The sequence below is a fragment of the Lycium barbarum genome, chromosome 12, assembly GCF_019175385.1.
Source record: "Lycium barbarum isolate Lr01 chromosome 12, ASM1917538v2, whole genome shotgun sequence".
In the NCBI taxonomy this organism is placed as follows: domain Eukaryota; kingdom Viridiplantae; phylum Streptophyta; class Magnoliopsida; order Solanales; family Solanaceae; genus Lycium; species Lycium barbarum.
Genome location: NC_083348.1, coordinates 97,905,282 through 97,926,986, shown reverse-complemented (window position 1 = coordinate 97,926,986; position 21,705 = coordinate 97,905,282). Strand labels below are relative to the sequence as shown.

The 21,705-nt window shown below is 36.2% G+C and overlaps 1 protein-coding gene and 1 pseudogene across 1 annotated transcript; one reads left to right on the top strand and one right to left on the bottom strand.

The window, feature by feature from the left end:
* The first annotated feature begins 4,369 nt into the window (after positions 1–4,369).
* On the top strand, positions 4,370–12,080 carry LOC132624712 (probable 2-oxoglutarate-dependent dioxygenase At3g50210; annotated as a pseudogene).
* LOC132621912 (uncharacterized) lies at positions 12,054–17,201 on the bottom strand. The gene is made up of 3 exons (XM_060336388.1): positions 16,703–17,201; positions 15,083–15,189; positions 12,054–13,142 (listed from the first exon to the last, which is right to left on the bottom strand). The coding sequence occupies exons 1-3, from the start codon at positions 17,057–17,059 to the stop codon at positions 12,419–12,421; spliced, it is 1,188 nt and encodes a 395-aa protein (XP_060192371.1). The 5' UTR covers positions 17,060–17,201; the 3' UTR covers positions 12,054–12,418.
* Positions 17,202–21,705: the final 4,504 nt, after the last annotated feature.

The window sequence follows — 21,705 nt, the reverse complement described above, 5'->3', positions numbered from 1 at the left end:
GTAAGGTTATAGTGTCGACAATGTAGCTATTTGCGTACGAATTTGGTGATATATTTATCGTGTGACTGCTGGTCGTATTTTACTGAAATTATATGAAACGAAGACATGAAATAATGTGTAAGAATCATATGTGGTTTGCTTGGTATGTTGGTAAACGTTTGCAAGAATTCCGGGCACCTTTATGTTCTTGGTTAGGGACTGTTTTGGGCGTGTTGTTGATTAGGGACTGTTTTGGACATGTTGTCTTCTTTAAATTGGAAAGACTAATGATAGTTAAGAATATATATATATATATATATATATATTGTATTTACGTTGTTTGGATTGTTGTAAAGTTGTTACACGAAAACGTTAAGGCTACGGATTATTAGGAGTAACTTGAGAATGTAGTAGCCGTATGTGAATCGTTATGGAATGTTGTGAATGTGGGCTATTTGGAATGTTATGTGGGATGTCCGGATTAGTATTGAACATATGATTATTTATGTTGGATTGGTTGTATGTAGTTGGTTTGAAAGCGAACGAAACGTCGTCTAAATGTTTGAAAGGGATTGTTAACGCTAAAATACATATTGAATTCCCTCATAGACTAATTGTAGCTCTTGATATCTTGATATAGGATAAGTACTATTGGGCAGCAAGTACAAGTTATAATACGACTAAACGCTAAAGGTATGTAAAGCCCAATCCTTCTTTCTTTTGGCATGCCTTAGTTTTCGATAGGCTAGATTATAAGCCTTGAGGAAAATTCTAAGATTCGAAATCCGAGCATGTTATGATCCTTATATATTCCTTGGCACTCTTATGTATGATTTGATGAAATATGAACCATTATGTCTTTGAAATAATCGCTTTCCGAACTTTGCATAGAAAGGTTTCACTTTAAGGAATTTCGTAATTTTTGAATGCCATATCTTTTGCATAAAGGCTCGGATTGCTCCAATATTTTTGTAGGAGTTCGTATGATGTATAATGAGTATGTTTTCCATAGGCGGGCCCGACTCGGGTCAATAACCGTCCGTGGGTCCCGCGACTTTCCTTTATGTAATTCGGGAACTTTTGAAAGAATTCGTTATGACTATTATTTCGATTTTCAAGTATGATCATTTTACTTATGTTTGAATTCATGATAATGATTTTATGCATATGACTACTCACGACTCTACTCGTACGTTCTGTTATATCTTTCGCCGGTTCCCGGGCCGGTTCTGTTGTCGTGCGCACTTTGATATACTCTGGAGTTATGCTGTGTTTATGGTTCACCGAGCTACTCGCCAAGAGGGTCGGGTTCCACTTATATTTGGTGTTATGCTGTGTATGGTGTTATGCTGTGCTATGATATGTGACGGAGATACGGAGATTTGAAACTTTCTGGTGTTATGCTGTGTTATGGCGCCATCGACGGGTGGGCGACCATATTCTTCTGTACCCTACGCATGACTTATGTTTTAAAATAAACATTTTGATATGTTGAATTTATACTTATGTTCTGTACTACTATTTCGTTTATGCCTCAGATTTGTTTCTGTTTTTTCTGCTTTGCATACTCAGTACATATTTCGTACTGACTCCCTTTCTTCGGGGGGCTGCGTTTCATGCCCGCAGGTACAGACGCACAGTTTGGTGATCCACCAGTTTAGGACACCCCTTTTGCTGTTTGGAGTGCTCTTCTCATTCTAGAGCCTACATTTTGGTACCTATGTTCGTTCGTCACATATGTATACATTTGTTCAAGGGTACGGCGGGGCCCTGTCCCGCCATATGTTTCGGTTGGTCTGTTTAGAGGTCTGTAGACGTATTTGTGGGTGTGTGTGCCTACTTCTGCTCAGATGTGTTTGTATGATCCTACTCGTTATGGCAGCCTTGTCGGCGTGCATTTTGTATATATTTTGGGGCCGTTGTGCCATTTGATAGCCTTGTCGGCTTTTGATATATGTATATGCATCTGGTTGTGCTGAAATGTGTCTGAGATAGTTTGATATAATTTAAGGCAGCGTGTGACAATTGTGCCAATATATGCTATCTGTATGTGATTCGAATTGGATAAGTTCGTTAGGGTGCCCAACTCGGGCACTAGTCACGGCCTACGGGGTTGGGTCGTGACATATACTTATGTTACTCATGCCTTACATACTCAGTACATTATCCGTACTGACTCTCCTATTGCTCGGGGGGCTGCGTTCATGCCCGCAGGTTCAGGTAAACAGACAGGTGGTCCAGCTCCGTAGTACCTCTATATCTAGCAGTGGTCAGTGCGCTCCATTTGATCCGAAGCTGCTGTCTATTTTGGTATGTCATTCTTTTGAGATGTATATGCATATGGGTATGACGGGGCTTTGTCCCGTCCTTTCTACAGTTTTCTATTCCATTAGAGGTTTGTAGACAGGTGTATGTTTATGTCAGATGATGTAGCCTTGTCGGCTCCTATTCTTTTGTGTGCAGTATATGTAGCTGCCTAGTCAGCTGGCACTGTTCTTTCAGTATATATATATATATATATATATGTACAGTTTGTACCGAGTTCATGATGTCACCCTTTTATGAGTCAATATAGTTCAATATAGTTCAAAGTGAGTGATTTGTGGGCCCTTATTATCTAGGTACGAGTATAGGGGTGTTTGGTCACTAGGGATCAGGCACTCGTCACGACTCATCGGTTTGGGTCGTGACAATAACAAATCAACAAAAATGCACAAATCTTAGTACCAAAATCAGTGAAGGTGTTTTTTAAAAGTTGCATGGTATTTTAGTAAATGATGGATGAAATAATGAATGTAAATAAATTCGACAATGACGGGCAAAATCATAGTGAATAAAGTAACACTGATTGAAATGTCTTTCTCCAAAATTAAAGAACAATAAAAAATATTTTTATAAACTATTGTCGATGTACCTTTTGAGTTGTTGGTTACATGTTGTTTCCTAACATAAAGTTGATCTTAATAAGAGAAGTGGATTAATGTGAACTGTAAAGGAAATTTTTAATGAAAACAGCTTTTGCTTTTAACCACAACCCATTGCTGTTCGTAGGCATTTATAGCATTTACTGAAGAGATGCAACCTTTCGGCCTTCACTTTTTTAGAGGAAACAATTGATAATAATTAATAGAAAAATGTGGGAAAAGGCAAAAAAACAAGAAAAAAGATAAATAACAATTTTGATACGTGAGAGCGCCACGTCGCCTGGCCTATGTCCTGCAATTATATAGATATATAGATTCTTTCATAATTTATACATGTATTAGTTATGTGGGTTTTTAAATTGCAAATCAAACACCGTACTAATTTTATACATGAATAACTCACTTCATAACTAGCTACCGAACACAGTATTACTTATGCAGAATTTTAATACATGAATAACTTACTCCTAACTAGATACCAAACGACCCCTTAGTGGTCGGCATTACAACAAGGGAAAAGGGACAAATATACCTTTCGTTAAAAAAGTGGTGCATATATATCCTCGGCGTTACACAAATGGTGCATATTTACCTTTGGTTAACAGACTTTGATTTTTTCGGATTAAAAAAATTATTTTCCTTGTTTTTAAATTTAAAAATTACCACATGACTTTAAAAAAAATGTTCATCATCTTCATATTAACCCAATTTTAAATCTCCAACAAAATCACCCAAATCATTCACCAAATTGTTCTAAATTTCAGATATGAACTTCTCGAGACATTCCATGATCTTTTGAAATAACACGCATTCATATAGCCAGCTTGCGAAATCCGAAATTTTGAACTTGAGCTTCAATGGCTCTTTGAACTTCTCAGTCTATGCACTGCATTAGCTGAACTTTCATGGCCGCAATTCTCAGTAAAATAATGTAACTTTTCTTTTCGGATAGGGAATGAAAATTGACCTAAAGATTACTTAATGGATACACAGATTCAGCAAAAAAACTAGCCAAAATTTTAATTGAGTACAATGCAGCACTTTGATCGACCCTCATTTGTATCATAATCAAAACAAAGTAACAATCCCAATTCATAGCCTCTATCCTACTAAAACTCAAAAACAGGGTTGAGGCAAAAAATAATCACCTTTTTGACTATCTATATAGGCAGACAGCTCCAAGCAACGAACCTGCTCTAAAGTTACAAATGTTCCTTCCACTCAAACTCAGCACCCGAAATTTCGCCCAATGTAATCCAAGAACAATTATCAAAAGCGATTGAGGAGTTCATATCTGAAATTTGTAATAATTTGGTGATTTTTTGGAGATTGATTGGGTTAACATGAAGATGATGAATAATTTTTTGATTTTTTTAAGTCATGTGATAATATTTAAATTAAAAAACAAGGAAAATAATGTTTACTTCGAAAATAAAAGTCTGTTAACACTTAACAAAAGGGTAAATATGGGTAAATACAAAGGTATATAGCACCACTGTTTTAATGAGGAATATATGTATAGTTGCCCCTTTTCCCTTATAACAAAATACCCAATGTAATACTACAAGTGGGTCTGGAAAGTGTAGAGTATACGCAAATCTACACCTACTTTGTGGATTTTAGCTACAACTGATTTCTGGTAGAGCGCTAAAATGAGCTAAGCAATACAACTGTACAAGCTTCCCCTGTGACCACCTAACAATTGGACCATATCAGGAGCAGAAAGTTAGTAATGATGAGGAACATGCTGAGGTGTTATTAGCAATGTGGATTGCTACTCGATAGTGGCGAAGCCAAAAATTTTAACAAAGGGATTCAAAATATAAAAAAAGTAAATTAATGAATAAGTCGAGGTGATTAACATTTACTATATAAACATAAAAAATAATTTTGACCTTGCATATATGGTATAATTTCCTACTAACGAATCCCCTTGCGCCTCTAGCTCCGCCCCCGGTGTATTTTAGAATTCATGTACATTCTTTTGTCCATATATGCTGTACTATGTACTACTATTGTGTGAAATATAATTTCCTTACTTCTTCTGTTTCTTTTCTCTGTTATATTGCTGCTTGAGTGTTACAAACAGTCAGTATCTGGAGCCAGAAAAAGAGAGCTCGAGACACCATGGCTACAGATTTCAAGTCTATCCCTCTAATAGGTCTGCATTTTCAAACCAAATTGAAGCCCTGTTTTGAAGTTCTCATGATTTTGCTTTTGTTTTTAACACCAATGCATTTCCCTCCACTGTCTTGGCCTTTAGTATTAAGGTCTATTTTTGTTGCATACTGTCAAGTTATCTTCGCTTCTTGGACACGGTTATTGATACTTTTCTTAATTTTCCCATTGGTTCTGTGAAAATTTATTTTAGTGTTTCATATGATAGATGTAAGTCCTTTGTTGGAGAAATGGAATCATCCAAATGTGGCTCAAGATGAAGGTGTAGCTCAAGTTGTTAGACAATTAGATCAGGCTAGTAGAGAAGCTGGATTCTTTTATGTGGTAATTATTCTTCTCCTCCAATTTTTTTCTCTGTATTGATGTTATTGGTGGTCTTGACTCTTGATTGCAGCATATATAATTTTTCTTTTAGTTTTTCTTGTATTAAATGTGACAAATACACAAATGTGATCGCTTTTATGCCTACACAAAGACCAGTGAAGTTCTCTAGATGTCTTAAATCAAATTCCAGTTTTTCTTTTTAGCGAAGATAAGCTTATCATCTATTTCTACATCCACATTACTTCTATGGGCTTTACTTCATGCTGTTCAAGTTTGCAATATCTGAGAAATTAATATGATGTCACGGTGAGAGAACTACTCTTTTCTTGTGCATTTTAAGTTATTTTTGCACATTTTGCGATTTATACCGTTATTCTCTGCATTAGACAAACTAGATTGTTAGTAAAGGTTTGTACATTTGACCTCTTTCTGTTTTCTGTTTTTCATTTTTTTTTTCCCAAAAGGGGCATGGTATCCCTGTATCCTTTATGGAAGAGATTAGAAGCATTACATGTGAATATTTTCATCAACCATAGGAGGAGAAACTCAAGATCAAACTTTCTGCATCAACTGGATACAGGTTTATTCCTGTTGTTTCCTAGTACTCTTAATTTGGTATTACTTCGATATTTTATCTTAACTAATGATTGCTTATATATCTTGAATGCAGAGGATATCAAAGAATTCGAGAGAATATAACTAAAGGCATACCTGATATGCAAGAAGCTATTGATGTAGGTTATATTAATTACTTATGGTCTATATATTAGAGAAAATAAGTGTCCCACTTGTTGTATAAGGGTTTTCGAGCTTTCTTGGGTTTCTTCACCACTACCTAAGATTTTAATTCTCACCCCATAAGCCTGTTGTCACAATTTGAGTGTCTAAATACGAGATGAGTACGTGCGCGCGAGCGTGTGCGTTAGAAAGATTGTTTCTGGTTCAGCTTTGAACTTTATCATAAATTCATTCACAAATTGATTGCGCTCTACTGAAAAATGAGAAAATTTTGCTTTTGCTGTTAAAGACCATTCTCCAACTATGGCCAACATTTCTGCTGTTTGCAATGTTATATAATGTGAACTTCTATTTCTATTTGCACAGGTATCTTGACAAAGCTTTTATAGGGATGATTTGCTTAATAGTAATTATTAGTAATTGGTGCCTTTTCTGTTAGTAAATCATGTTTGATGTATTTTGTCTCAATCTCATTTGTGGATTGCAGTTCTATAGAGAAGTAAAACATGGGATGTATGGAGATCTTGGAGAAGTTCTGCAAGGTTCCAACATATGGTAGGTAAACAAGTTATAACTTGTTATGCATTTGGTGTTTCTTTAAACAAGTTATAAGTTGTTATGCATTTGGGAATCCGCGACTTAAGTAGTATAAAAAAAAAAAAAGTTGAACCAAAGTAGTACAGAAAAAAAAAACACATAAATAGGATTCACGCACGAATTGCAAAAAATGACAGTTTGGCCTTTCACGCACTAAATTAGTGCGTGAATGAGCAAACAAAAAGTCATCCTCTTTTCACCTTTTCAGCCAATGACATTTGTTGTCATTAGCGGCCCACTTGCCTTCTCCTCTTCTTCTTAAGTTCTCATTGCACTGCATCGCATGGAGTCCGGAATCAAAATGCCCCCAAAAAAATTACTTTGAACCAAAATATCCCAATAAAAAAAAAGTTACAAAACTACCTTTAGCGCAATAAAATACTGCGTTATAGAAACAGTACCAAAAAGCAAAAACAATTGGAGCCGTTAACTGCTTTAGCGCAGTATTTTACTGCGTTATAGAAGCAAAAAAAAATTCTCCCTAAGTTATGACCATCTAAAGTTTGATGACTTTACAACTAGTTTTTCTCCCTATATTTTTTAGAATTATATTTATATTCAAAATAAAGTTATGTCTTGATTAAAAAATAACACGCTTAAATCAAAATCTTAAAAAATAAAACACCCTAAAGTTTTCACACAAAACTTACTTCTGGTACCTTTTCAACCCCTAAAATGACTATCCGAACGTCTACGTATCCTTGATGTATTGGGCCTAGATTATTGTACGCAGAAAAAAATATCAGGTTCTATATAAAATATTGACGTTTCGGAGTCTTGACCCACGACTAATCGTTGGTCAAAGTATGGAAAAACACTAAGTTTTTTCAAACAAAACTTACTTCGGGCACCTTTTCAACCCCTAAAATGACGATCCGAACGTCTACGTATTCTTGATGTATTGGGCCTACATTATTGTACGCAGAAAAAAATATCAGGTTCTATATAAAATATTAACGTTTCGGAGTCTTGACCCACGACTAATCATTGGTCAAAGTATGGAAAAAACACTAAGTTTTTTCAAACAAAACTTACTTGAGACACCTTTTCAACCCCTAAAATGACGATCCGAACGTCTACGTATCCTTGATGTATTGGGCCTACATTATTGTACGCAGAAAAAACTATCAGGTTCTATATAAAATATTGACGTTTCGGAGTCTTGACCCACGACTAATCATTGGTCAAAGTATGGAAAAAACACTAAGTTTTTTCAAACAAAACTTACTTCGGGCACCTTTTCAACCCCTAAAATGACGATCCGAACGTCTACGTATCCTTGATGTATTGGGCCTACATTATCGTACGCAGAAAAAATATCAGGTTCTATATAAAATATTGACGTTTCGGAGTCTTGACCCACGACTAATCGTTGGTCAAAGTATGGAAAAAACACTAAGTTTTTTCAAACAAAACTTACTTCGGGCACCTTTTCAACCCTTAAAATGACGATCCGAACGTCTACGTATCCTTGATGTATTGGGCCTACATTATTGTACGCAGAAAAAATATCAGGTTCTATATAAAATATTGACGTTTCAGAGTCTTGACCCACGACTAATCGTTGGTCAAAGTATGGAAAAAACACTAAGTTTTTTCAAACAAAACTTACTTCAGGCACCTTTTCAACCCCTAAAATGACGATCCGAACGTCTACGTATCCTTGATGTATTGGGCCTACATTATTGTACGCAGAAAAAAATATCAGGTTCTATATAAAATATTGACGTTTCAGAGTCTTGACACACGACTAATCGTTGGTCAAAGTATGGAAAAAAACACTAAGTGTTGCAAAAAATAAAGTTTGGCCAATTTTTTTTGTTTTTTGATACTGTTTCTATAACGCAGTATTTTACTGCGCTAAAGGTAGTTTTGTAACTTTTTTTTTATTGGGATACTAGTAAATTTGTCCGTGCTTCTCACGGTCCTGAAAAACCTAATTAAACTTATAAAACATATCATTTATATAATCATTCAAAACTATAAATAAATTAAAGATTCAAAATAGATCTCAATTTATATTATTAATACAAAATTTTATTTTCATTACTCAATGACTTGGTTCCTATGAATTATATCAATCAAAAAAGATTTTTTTCCCCTTAAATTAGCACCAATCACTATTATTTTCATGTTGTAGTAGTAATTTTTATATTGCATCTCTTTTCACAGTAGTAACATTTTATGTCAATAGAAAGGATGTATAAACATTTGTTTGCGGCTTATTTATTAGTTTTAGGAACGTTGTTTGCAGACAATTTTTAGGAATGTTGTTTAAATATTTGCCTTCAAGATTAATCTTACATAAATTATCTATTCATTAGTGTCGGAACCTCTTCTCCTAAGTTAATCATACATTTAGCTTTAGGCATTTGTCACTACTAAAAAATATAACTTTTACCGCATATAAATATTAAATGAAAATAACATAATTTGTATTGTTGATAAGTTAAAGCCATAAATTCACAGGATGAAAATAGAAATTAAGAAGTAAAAAGAAAAAGAAAAATTAGAGGGAAATAAGAGCAAATTAATCATGTAGATGTAGTTATAGCCCCGAACATTTCACTGAGAGCATAGATCTGAAATCAAAAACATAATTTCTATTATTGATAAGTTAAAGCCATAAATTTATAGGATAAATTAAGAAGTAAAAAAGGAAAAGAGAAACAAATTAAATCACGCAGTTATAGCCTCAAATCTCTCGCTGAGAGCATAGACCAAAAATAAAAAATATAAGAGATCAAAATCCCCAAAAGTTACAAATTTATAATCTTTTAAGTACAAAATAAAGATATTTAAGAATAGAAAAAATTGGAGTTTGTAATATTTGAGATTCGAGTAATTCTTCTCCGCATTGTTAAGGATTAGAAAGTTGGAGTAGTAAATAAGAAACAATAACGAATATAGCGTCAATATGAAGATATTATCAAGCATAATTCAAATATGAAATAAGTATTACTGCCCTTCTATAAAGTTAACACTGTTTATGATGCTGTAAATATTCGAATAAAAAAAAAATACCAAGCATGCTATTCATATTTACGCCGAATACAACACATCCATTCTGGATACCACTGTACACTAATTACAAAAGATGTAAAAATAATATGTATACTCACTGGCAAACTCGAGTCAAAGCCGTTCACTTTCAAGTTCCAACCCATGTTTTTATCCTCCTTTTTTTCCTGGTTGCTGTTAACAATGTTTACTGTGAAATTGAAAGACCAAACATCTATAGATATCTACGGTTTTGCCTGTTGAAATTCACAACGTATGGCAAAATTATGTGAATGATGAATTGTTTCCATCAATTGTAACCTTAAATGCTAACCTTATTACTATTGTAACTGTTTCTTTAGTTAAGATTTATGAAAATTATTTAGGGCCGGTTTAATTGTCACAATTATTACAACCATTACATCTTTACATTTTTAAAAGAAGGAAACAAACAATTTTTTAATAGAAAAATAAGAGGAAAAACTCAAAAAAAGGAGAAAACAGATAAATAGGAATGGTGGTCATAGAGAGGTGCTACATCAACTTGTCTTTGCCTAGCTTTATATTATATATAGATTTTGGTTCAAAGTAATTTTTTTGGGGGCATTTTGATTCCGGACTCCATGCGATGCAGTGCAATGAGAACTTAAGAAGAAGAGGAGAAGGCAAGTGGGCGCTAATGACAACAAATGTCATTGGCTGAAAAGGTGAAAAGAGGATGACTTTTTGTTTGCTCATTCACGCACTAAGGCCAAACTGTTATTTTTTGCAGTTTGGTCCTTTCACGCACGAAATTCGTGCGTGAATACTATTTATGTATTTTTTTTTTTTTTTGTACTACTTTGGTTCAACTTTTCTTTTTTTATACTACTTAAGTCACGGATTCGGCATTTGGTGCTTCTTTGTTTCATTTGGCCTCCGTACATTGTTTTTCATATGCAGGCCAAGTAACCCTTCAAACAGTTGATGGAGCACTATGTTGACCTTTGCACAGGTGTCTTGCTCTTTAAATAAGATAATCTTTTGATATATTCCAGTGTCTATACTTGCAAAATATTTCTCCACTGGTGAATTTTTGTACAATACTTTTGGCAGATCTATCACGTAAGATAATGAGGGGAATTGCTCTAGCGTTGGGTGGATCAGCGATTGAAATGGAGGGGTAAATAGCTGGAGATCCATTTTGGGTCTTGCGGACAATTGGTTACCCTGATGCATCCATCTCGGATGGACATGATAAAGCTGAAAATGTTGTTGGATGGTAAGTTAGTTAAAAAAAAAGTTAATATTGGATGGTAAGTCGTGGTGTTGTTCATCAAGTTCCTTTTTTTTTTTTCTAACTGTTATTGGTCTATCTCTTTTCTGATGAGTGATATTTTTTGCTTTCTGCGTTGTCCATCTATTTTCTTGGAATCAAATAATTCTCAGTGGAGTGCATACAGACTATGGTAAAACTTGTTATCTGTACATGGATACCACCTTATCCTCATTGATTGGTGATCATGTAAAAACTTGTTTTGTTGTCTTACAGGACTATTGACATTACTCCACCAGGATGATGACATTGTTGCCCTTCAGGTACAATTGTAGTACTTAACGCATGCTGAATCTTTCATGAGATAAGTTTCTGATTTTGTTTGACTACTAATCATTTTGGGTTTTTTTAAGGTGAGAGAGAAAATCGGGCGAGTGGATATCAGCACCACCAATCCCTGGCACTTTTGCATCATTTTTACCCCCTCTACTTAAGCTGTTCTTGTCTGCTGGCTATTGATAGATCTTATCAAACGGAATTTATGAATCAACGTTGCACCGGGTCATCAATAACTCTCCCAAATATCGTGTTTGTGTTGCCTACTTTTATGAGGTTAAAGTCTTTTCTTTTTTTTATTTTTTTTTATTTTGTGACAATTAAAGTAAAAGAATGATGGATTGATACGGCGTAACATAAGTTTCTGATTATGTGTGTTTCCTTTATTTTTCGCATAGCCCAACTTTGATGGTGCAATAGAGCCGCTGGATGTGTGTTTACAGAAGACTGGTGCCACTAAGTATTTTGAAGGAGCTGTTTACGGAAAGCATTTGGTCAGCAAAGTCACGACCAATTTTGTGATGTAGAGATTGAGACAAGTCTGAATTTATCTCCTTTATTGTTAGTATCTTCAACTGTTTTTCTAGTGACTAGATTAGAACGGACTCTGTCGTGTATTTGTGGCAGCTTGCCTCTCAAAAAAAAAAAGAGGGGAAAAAAAAAGATCCAGAGGGAAAGAAGAAACAAGATGAAGGTTGTATATCTGAAAGAGTGAACAATAATTTGACAGAATACAGAATTTTACTAAACGCATCAAGTTTCTGTTGTAGGTGCTATCTGGAGCATCAAGTCCAATTGCATCACAATTAGTCACCTTACAAATAATTAGTCTGAATACAATTCGAGATGTGCTAATACCCCTGTGCAATTTATCTCAATGATACAAGAAAAATGTCGGTACATAATCATACAAAAAATGAGGTAAAAGGCTGAGATACGTTTAACCCTGCACATACTCTTTACCAACATTAGTGAGTGCAGAATCCTTTTCAAGCACAAGCTGGAGTGAAAAGAATGACCAGCAAAAGCTGGAGGGTTTACCACAGCAAAGCTCCATCTTTCAGATTAATAACAAAACTTGAACAAGTCAATTTGAAGATATTGCCTCCTGAGTATCCTTCACATAAAGCGGTATTCTCACCCCAAGTTCTCTTAATCGATTCACTAAATCATAAAGAAATTCAAAGGTAAGTTTGTATTGTTTGTTAAAATCCTCTCGCACACTTGGCTGGATCCTAAACCACTCTCCCAGCAACTTGTGCACATGAGAACGGATGATTCTCCAAGGCACTGGGTATCTCTCACAAAACCTCAAATATTCTATCAGTAACTCAGCCTGATCTAGCTTATCGTCTTCCTTGAATCCTTCACTGCCCAATCCCCATTCAGCAGTTCGATATCCAGCAAAGAGGGCTGGATTCTCGAGAAGAGGATCGGCTGAAAGTACCCCATCGGTACCAGTTTCTTCCAAACAGCTGTGTACATCATCAATGTGCCTTATATTACCATTTGCCAGGACAGGAATTCTAACGACATTTCTGACAGCCTTGATGGCCTCCCAATTGGCTCTGAATTTCTTCCCATCTTTTTCATCCCTTGTTCGTCCATGCACTGCTAGAAGAGAACAACCTGCATCCTCCAACATCTTCGCATAACTGAGTGTATCTTGCAAATTAGGGAAAATTCGGATTTTGCATGATACTGGAACACTAAGATTGTTCGCTAACTTTTCTACCAGAGACTTGACAAGAGAGAGATTATCCATGAGGAAAGCTCCATAATTCCCCCGTTTTGCAATCCGCTGTGGACACCTGCACAGCAAGTAGTTCCTTAGCAGACTGAACTTATAGAAAAAATGAATGGAGAAATGATCTGCATAGATAATACAGTAACTATAGCAACAAAATCTGCAGTCTCGTGCATAGAACAGTTTAGAAGGAAATGCAGGAAGAAAAAAACCACAAATCTTGATCTGGATGCAAAGCTGCTTTATTCCTACCCCTTACTAAAGGATCTCCTTCTACACAATGTAAGAAAGCACATGAATTCAAAAGGCAAGTGGAAAGCCAGTACGGTCTATTACTCGTGTATTGGAGCTTGTTCATTGTTTTCAGACTCTAAGTTAGACTTCATTTGGTTTATACAAGTTGCAAATCAGATTTATGCTAGTATATTAAGTAAGTCTTCAGAGTCAGCAAAATGATGTTTAAATGCTTTCGTCTTATAATTCAAGGTACTAAAGCTTTCCTAATTTCTTAGTTCACTTTCTAATCCCATTCGAACCACACAACTGGAAAACTTACCAAAATCCATCAATGTAAGAATTGGAATTTACCAACTGACTTCCATAATTAGGTGAAGCTTGTCTTGCTTCTTATTCTTTGACAAATCTGGGGGAATGCCTAACTATTTTAATTCCTTATATTCTTTTGCTTCCACCGCCTTCTATGGGACATGGCAATTGGCAGTTAGATTTGGGTATGGGCAGGTTTAGAGAACACAGTAATTAGCCTAACTACTACAACAACAACAACAACCCAGTGAAATCCCACAATGTGGGGTCTGGGGAGGGTAGAGTGTACGCAGACCTTACTCCTACCAAGGTAGGACGACTGTTCCCGAAAGACCCTCGGCTCAATAAAAAGCATAAAAAGAGGTCAGATAAGGCTAAGAGATTCAAAGCAACATGGAAATGCAAATAGCGAAAGCGACACGGATAAATAGGATAATCAAAGTACAGGAAATAACAGATAATAGCATAAATCAGAGCGTAATTAGCCTAACTACCAATATTTAAATGGGTCAAAATGGATTTTTTCAAACCATAACCCCCAAATCAGACCCATCTAGTAATATCATATTTCATTCAAAGGTGAAGATAAGGTGCTCTAGAAATGTCCATGATCGAGTAAGCCCGTTTGGATTGGCTTATAAGTTGCTGAAAACAGCTTATAAGCTGTTTTCAGCTTTTTTGAGTATTTGGCTGGCCAGCTTAAAGCCATTTTGTGCTTAAAATAAGCCCAAAAAAATAATTGGACCTGTTTGGCTTGTAAGCTGTTTTCAGCTTATAAGCTGCTTTTTTTAAGCCCATCCAAACAGGCTCTAAATAACTCTACGAACGAATGGAACCCTACCCCAACTTATTTTTTTTGGCTTATAAGTTGTTTTCAGTTTATAAGCTTGCTTTTTTTAAGCCCATCCAAACAGGCTCTAAATAACTCTACGAACGAATGGAACCTAATTGCTCCTTTTGTTACCTTATTTCCCCCAAGAGTGGAATCAGAAGGTGTGTGACTACATTCATGTTAGTGCAACTTCAATCATCATTGACTACTCAATATGTTTTTAGACAAACGACTATCCTTTCCCCCAACGAAATTCATGAACAAAATAAAGTATACAATGAAGAAATAGATTTCGCAATTGGAATGATGTTCCAGTTACACTGAGTTGTATAATAGTAACAATTATCCCAAATCCAGAGAAAAAAACTACATTGAATTTAACATGCTATGAAAACTTATTCAATGTTCAAATGTGGCGCAATCTATATTTCCACAGAATGAGAGGTATGGCAATATTACTGTGTTACTTTATATGATCAAGCTGGTAGGGTAAAGCTACAGGGTTGAGGACACGAAATTATCACTGGAACCAATAACATGACGCAAGTTTAGACAAGCTCGATGAACATAGTATATGAGAAAAATGTATGCATCTTGATTACGAAACAATGGAAAAAGAAGGGTACCCAAAGTTGATGTCCACATAGTCACAATAAGGCTCGACTTTTCGAGCTGCTTCCAGCAAAGTATCTGGATTGTTTGCACAGAATTGGACAAAAAGTGGACGGTCCTCCTATATAAAGTAAAGCAGAATCAGCTGAAATACTATATTGTGGAAGAACATGAGCCAAACTTGATAAATTGCATAGAAATTTCACCAATTCAAATGTAATTCTTTACCATGATTTAGGTAGAACATAGCGAACACTTCTCTTGTTAAACATTTACATTACCAACCAAAGAACTGGATAAATCAAATCAAAACCAATATGTTCAACAGGTGCATTATCATTTTTGAATCATGTGACACTAATGTATATGGTAAAATTCGTCGACACCAAGTGGACGTATCAAAGGATGACACGTGGCAATGGCGACATGTCAGATTTGAATCAGCAAGCGAGAGGCTCCGGAAAAGCATAACGACGCTTAAGAGGAGTAACTTGGCAGCTGCTACCGGATACAGAAACTACAAAGGGTCCGGAGAAGCATGCTAACTCACAGGTCAAACTTCATTCAATGTGCAACCGTTACAAGAAACCCCAAGTCTTCCTCCGGTCTTAAATGTGCATTATTACCCTTCATTGTCATAGCACTAAATCTCTTTATTACTCCCTCCGGATAAAAAAAAGAGTCTATTTAGCCATTTACATACCCCTTAAGAAACTCCTCACTCCAAGAAAAAAATATGTACATTGACTAAACTACCCCTAATTAAATAAGCATTGGGATTGGTCACATAACACTTAATATGGGCAAATCTGGAAAGATAAGATTAACTGTTTACTGATTTAATAAGTAGACACTTTTTTTACCCAAGAAAAAAAAGGCTAAGTGGACACTTTTTTTTATCCGGAGAGAGTACCTTTTATTACCTTTGGCATTAATATTGGTAATGAAGAGGGCATGATTTGTGAATCATGCACCCCATAGCTCTAGTATAAATAAATGTGCTCATCTCATTGTAAGGATCATCTGAAAATATATACAAGAAGTATCTTGCTCTTATTTTGCTCTTAGTTCCTAATTGCTTTTGTTCAACTAAGCGAAGATCTGATTGTTTGTTTGCCCCGAGACTATATCTCAAAAGCTTCTCCAAGGCTCATGCTATTGCTTTAAATTTTTTTAGCTTTCTTTATAATTATCTTGCTTAATTTTACATATTATCTCATTATTCAGTCATATTGATCCACGTGTCCTTGACGACGTACACAAATTCAACTGTAACGATTTTCCGTTTAAACAACTTGCCTTCCCGAATTTCTCACTTATCAAAAAAATATTTTCAACGGGCTCAAATAAAAGATGGATTTGAAGTAAAATTACGTATTCTGTCCGTGCATTTAACTAGTTCAGTTTGAAAAACAAAGAGATAAATTTATCATGTTATACCTATTTTACCCTTATTATTATTGTTTCCAATTCATTTCCCCAACATTAGAGTAATAATTAGAGGTGATATAGAAAAATTATCATTTTATTTATTGCTTGTCAATGGTGTGGCAAGTAAAACATGGACGGAGTAAATGTTAACATGATACTGATAAATGTATCTGACTTTGCATATTAGAAGCAAAAGTAGATACCTTGCAAGTTGTAAATTCCATAGCGCGATACTTTTCATCTTCGGAGAATAAACGGGAGTGAAGCATAGGAGTATAAGCAGCTTCTGCACCATATTTTCTACACAGAAGACGGAAAGGCAGTTCCGAATTGTCAACCATTGGTGCTACTATAAGTTTGGGCTCGCCTATCTTCATCCAATGAGACCACGCTCTCTCTATCCGTGACTCTCCTTTCAAGTACCCATTTGGACGATTCAAAACCAATGACTCTGTCTCTTCTAGATCCAAAGGAATAGTGCAAGTTGTAGTGGTCTCGGAGCAGAGACTGTCGTCGTCGTCAATGACTTTGTTGTTGGCGTTTATGGTTTTGGTCGCCATTAAAGTGGAAAATAGTTGGCTGACTTGGTGCGATATAGAAACGGCGAATACTATGAACAGGCAACGGGAACGGTAACGCAATCCGTCGCCGTTGAGATACGGTTAGAAGAGGGCGCGCTGAAGGAATAAAGAGTAGACTAGACAACCTTGATTGGGTTAAGGCCTGGGTCTAATTTTCTCGGGTCATAGGCCCAATTGACGATGGACGAGTTTTAGACATGAAATTGGGGTCATTTGCACTTTTGGCCCTATTTTGTGCTGGTCTTTTGTTTTGGGAAAATTTGCACGATTGTTCTTATTCAGGTTGGTCTTTAATTTTTGTCCCTCAAATTGCTTGTCTGTAATTTTTGTCCTAAGGCAGAATCTTCTAGAAGCCTTGCCTTGTGAATTTTTTTTTTTAATTGAGTGGCCTTTTGTTACACCCCGTATTTTATATGTTGAGTTTCGTCGTAAGATAGCCGATGTGGAGGTAGGAAGTGAAGTTGTTGTCAAGGTCATAAGAGATTCTACATGATTATTCCACGTATATGGGAGTTTAAGTTATGTTCAACAAGTATCGGGAAGATTGGAGGCTGAATGAACCAAAAGAAATTGAGTCTGACAACTGGGCAACTCGACGGTTGCAAGTCGACGGACCTTCGAATGGTCGACGGACCGTCGACCTTGCCGTCGAATTACAGGCGGTGGAAAGTTTCTTTCTGTTATAAATTAAGAGGGACCACGACCTTGGGTCATTATTTACACCCAAAAAAAACAAAATTCTCTAGATTCATCAAGCTCTCTCTACCATCTCTACCCATTCATAAACCTCCTAAGCAAATTCAAGTGAAAATCAATCTTTGAAACCCTAAGCTAGCTCATGAATGATGATGGTCCTTGTTTTTAGTTAAAGTTGTGGTGGTTTTGGTTTAAAAATAAGTTTGTGTGAGTTGAAGTCTTCAAGAATAAGGTATGCTTTTCCTTTTATTTTTTATATTGAGTTGATTTGGAGGTTAGTAAGTCATAAAGGTGAAGGAAATTGTAGTAGGGAAGGTTATAAGGTATTGTGTTGTAGTTGTTGATTATGAATAGAATTTGGAAGGAAGGTTTGGATTGATTTAAGTGTAAATGGTATATAATCTCTTCATTATGGAGTTGTTGATATTTGGGTGTTGTTTAGAGAATTGGTGGAAGTAGAGGATATAAAGAAAATGTTGTCCGATTTTCATTAGCTCAAGTATTAGTTTAGTTGACCTTATGAGAGTTTCAAGGACTTGACCTTAGTGTGAATCCTCTTGAATGTAGAATTGCAAACTCGGGAAGATAGGCGTTGATAATTAAGGAGATGACGAGGTATGTAAGGATATTCCTTTTTTTTTTTTGGCATGATCCTTGTAAGCTAAACGTATATGTAGCATAAATTCATAATACTATACTCTTAGAATTAAGGATGATCCTTTTTCTTCACGTTCCATAATGTTATCTTCAGAAAGTATTTCTTAGATCCAGTGAGGTCTCTAGAGTCACATATACTCCTATCATGTTTATGCATTGCATTTATATATATACATATGCATACAGACCCGAGACCCCTCAGGCGCTATATACGCGTATATTATGTATTATGTATATATGTATGGGGGTATGGGGAAGGTGACAACGTTGTATACTCAGTACCACCTGATCAGCTGGTCATATGATAATATGATGATGATAATAGTGACGATGATGATGCCGGCCGATACGATATGATGGGATGTCCACAGAGGCTTGACAGGCGTTATATACGCATATATGTATATGTATGACCTCATGCATGCATGCACAGTATCTATGCATATTATCAGCCCTCAGAGCAGTTCAGATGTATAGAAATCATATACGTGATTTTACTCTTACGGACAGTTCAGACATACAGGTTGCTTTCACTTACATTATAATTTTCTTATGTCTCTCTTGTGTTACTCTTACGCTTTACATACTCAGTACTTTGTTCGTACTGACATCCTTTTGTTGTGGACGTTGTGTTCATGCCCGTAGGTAGACAAAGAGACAACACAAATCCTTAGGCTGCCCCTTCAGCGTTGGTTCAGGAGCACTCCATTGTTCCGGAGTTGCGGTTCAGAGTGGTATGATTCTTTTGCGGGGTCCTGTCCCGTCCTTACTACGTTATGTATTTTATGTAGAGGCTCGTAGACAGATATGTATAGCTAGATGTTTATGACCTTCTCGGTCTATACTGTTGATATATCTTTTGGTCAGCCATTTCAGCTCGTATATACAAGTACAATTGATGATGTACATTTCTCTATTTATCCTTTGGGCATGTGCCCCCTTTCAGATATAATATTTATGAGTTAGCTTTATGGCCCACTCAAATAAGACTATGAGACGTATTTTCAGATGTACTCGGTAGGCTAGCTCCGAGTGCCCGTCATGGCCCTCCGGTTGGGTCGTGACAGGTTTGAACCCCGAACCTCGGGGTAATTTTGACTATACGTTTAAGCTAAAGACAAAAATTAAAGACTAGCGCCTTTGAATGGATATCCGTGCAAAAAAATGTTAATTTTGCCCTTCAAATGGCCACTTATCTTTAATTTTTGCCCTTCATAATTGAATTTATGCCTATACGGGCATAAGTTACGCATCATAATATTCACAAGTTATGCCACCGCCCTTAAAGGACTTATGTCCCTATAGGCATAAGTTCGATTTTGAAGGGCAAAAATTAAAGACCAGTCCATTTGAAGGGAAAACCGTGCAATTATTATGAGAATTAGAGTTGAAACTGTGTTCATTTGCACTTTTATCCCTATTCTGTGGTGGTCTTTAATTTTTTATCCTCAATGCAAACAACTTTTTCGAGAGCATAAGTTTATTTTCTGATCATAATATCTGTCACACCCGGACCTTACTAGGGTGTGATGGGCACCCGACCCCATATCCGGAGCCGAGCGAACCCGCTGACTCTTGTTATGTACTTAATCTCTTTGGAACTCTTAAATCGAATATAACGAAATAGATAGTAAGCTTTCAAAATCTTTCTTTTCTTCGTACCCGATTCATATAAAATTTATCAACATATAAAACTCGTAACATAAAACATAATAACACATCGGCTGATGAAGCCGCTTACAAAGTTGACACTCTATACCCACGACTCTGTCTGCAAAGTCTCTAACTTCGAACAAGACATCATAGCATAGTACTCTGACCCGGCGACACTCCAAAGCAAATGGAGCTTGCCAACTCCGCTGGAACATCTTCTATAATAGCTTCTACTCATCTGGGTGTACTTGCGCGGCATGAAACGCAGCCCCCGAAGAAAGAGGGGTCAGTACGAGTAATGTACTGAGTATGTAAGGCATGAATAGTAACATATGAGGGATACATAGCATGAATAATAACATAAAGGAAATATAGAGCATATCATGAGGTAGAAAAGCAACCTGTACATATGAGTGCCTTTTTGGCGGGTACCATGCATGCTTAGTGCTGCGGAACGTGCAGCCCGATCCATACGTCTATCATATTTCTGCGGAACGTGCAGCCCGATCCATATACTTTGCTGCAGAACGTGCAGCCCGATCCATATATATATATATATATATATTATACTTTTACTTTCTTTGAAAACTTCTCTTTTGCATATATGTAGAAAATAGACATATCATATTGCCGAGGCGTCGGCTCCGATCCATTTAACCACATATCCCGCGTCCGGGCATCCCGCGTCCGGGACGATATCATATATCATACTCCAACTGATCAGGTGGTTGTGCGTCTATAGCGCCTTACCTTTCCCCTTCCCCATATACATATACATATACATATCATATCATATGAAATAACTTATAATCATGTGCTTATCATAATATGCTTATCTTAACATAATACATGCATAAGGCTCAAGATCATCTATACTCTATCGGGGTGACGTAAGGTCGTGATCCCCCGATTTCATTATGGAGCAATTATTGACATTCCACCTCACCTCGAAGGAATTAGTACATAAGGTGAGTGTAAGCAATAAATGACATCGTTATCAATATGGCATCATCATATCATGTCTCTTATCTTATATTGACATGTATGAATATAGGCTTTTAGCTTGTTGTAATACATGAACTCATGAAGAGTAAAAGAACTTACACTATGGGATTCATGCCATTGGAAAGAAAGGACTAGCCTCACATACCTGTTCAATCTCCTACTGGCTACGCTTATTCGTCCAAGCTCGTAAATCTACATTTGAAAGGATTCACACTAATGTTAGCCTTTTACCACACATTTATCCCAAGTTTCAATTTAAGCTATTTTATATTCTACCGAAAATCGGGCAGCACCTCCCCTGTTTATATGCCTAGCCCGAATTCTTAATTCAGCAACCAACAACAACAACAACAATACCAACATAAATTATAATGTTTCCAACTCCAAAATATCTCATAAAACAGCCCACACGCTGTTTTCCAACTTTTATAACTAATTAACTCAGTATACAATTATTTAATCGCGTCTTCTTCGTAAATAAACTGGTATTAACATAAATAGGAAGAGATTCATACCTTTCTCCCTTTAATATTGCTTAATCTCCACTTTTCCACGCTGAATTTAGGCCACCACACACTGTTATACGATTCTGCACCAATAATTATACGCTACCC

Coding starts and splice junctions, on each gene's coding strand:
- LOC132621912 (XM_060336388.1), bottom strand. CDS start 17,059: ATGGCGACCAAAACCATAAACGCCAACAACAAAGTCATTGACGACGAC. Junction 15,190..16,702: donor TGGAATTTACAACTTGCAAG/GTATCTACTTTT, acceptor TACTTTATATAG/GAGGACCGTCCACTTTTTGT. Junction 13,143..15,082: donor TATGTGGACATCAACTTTGG/GTACCCTTCTTT, acceptor CTTGCTGTGCAG/GTGTCCACAGCGGATTGCAA.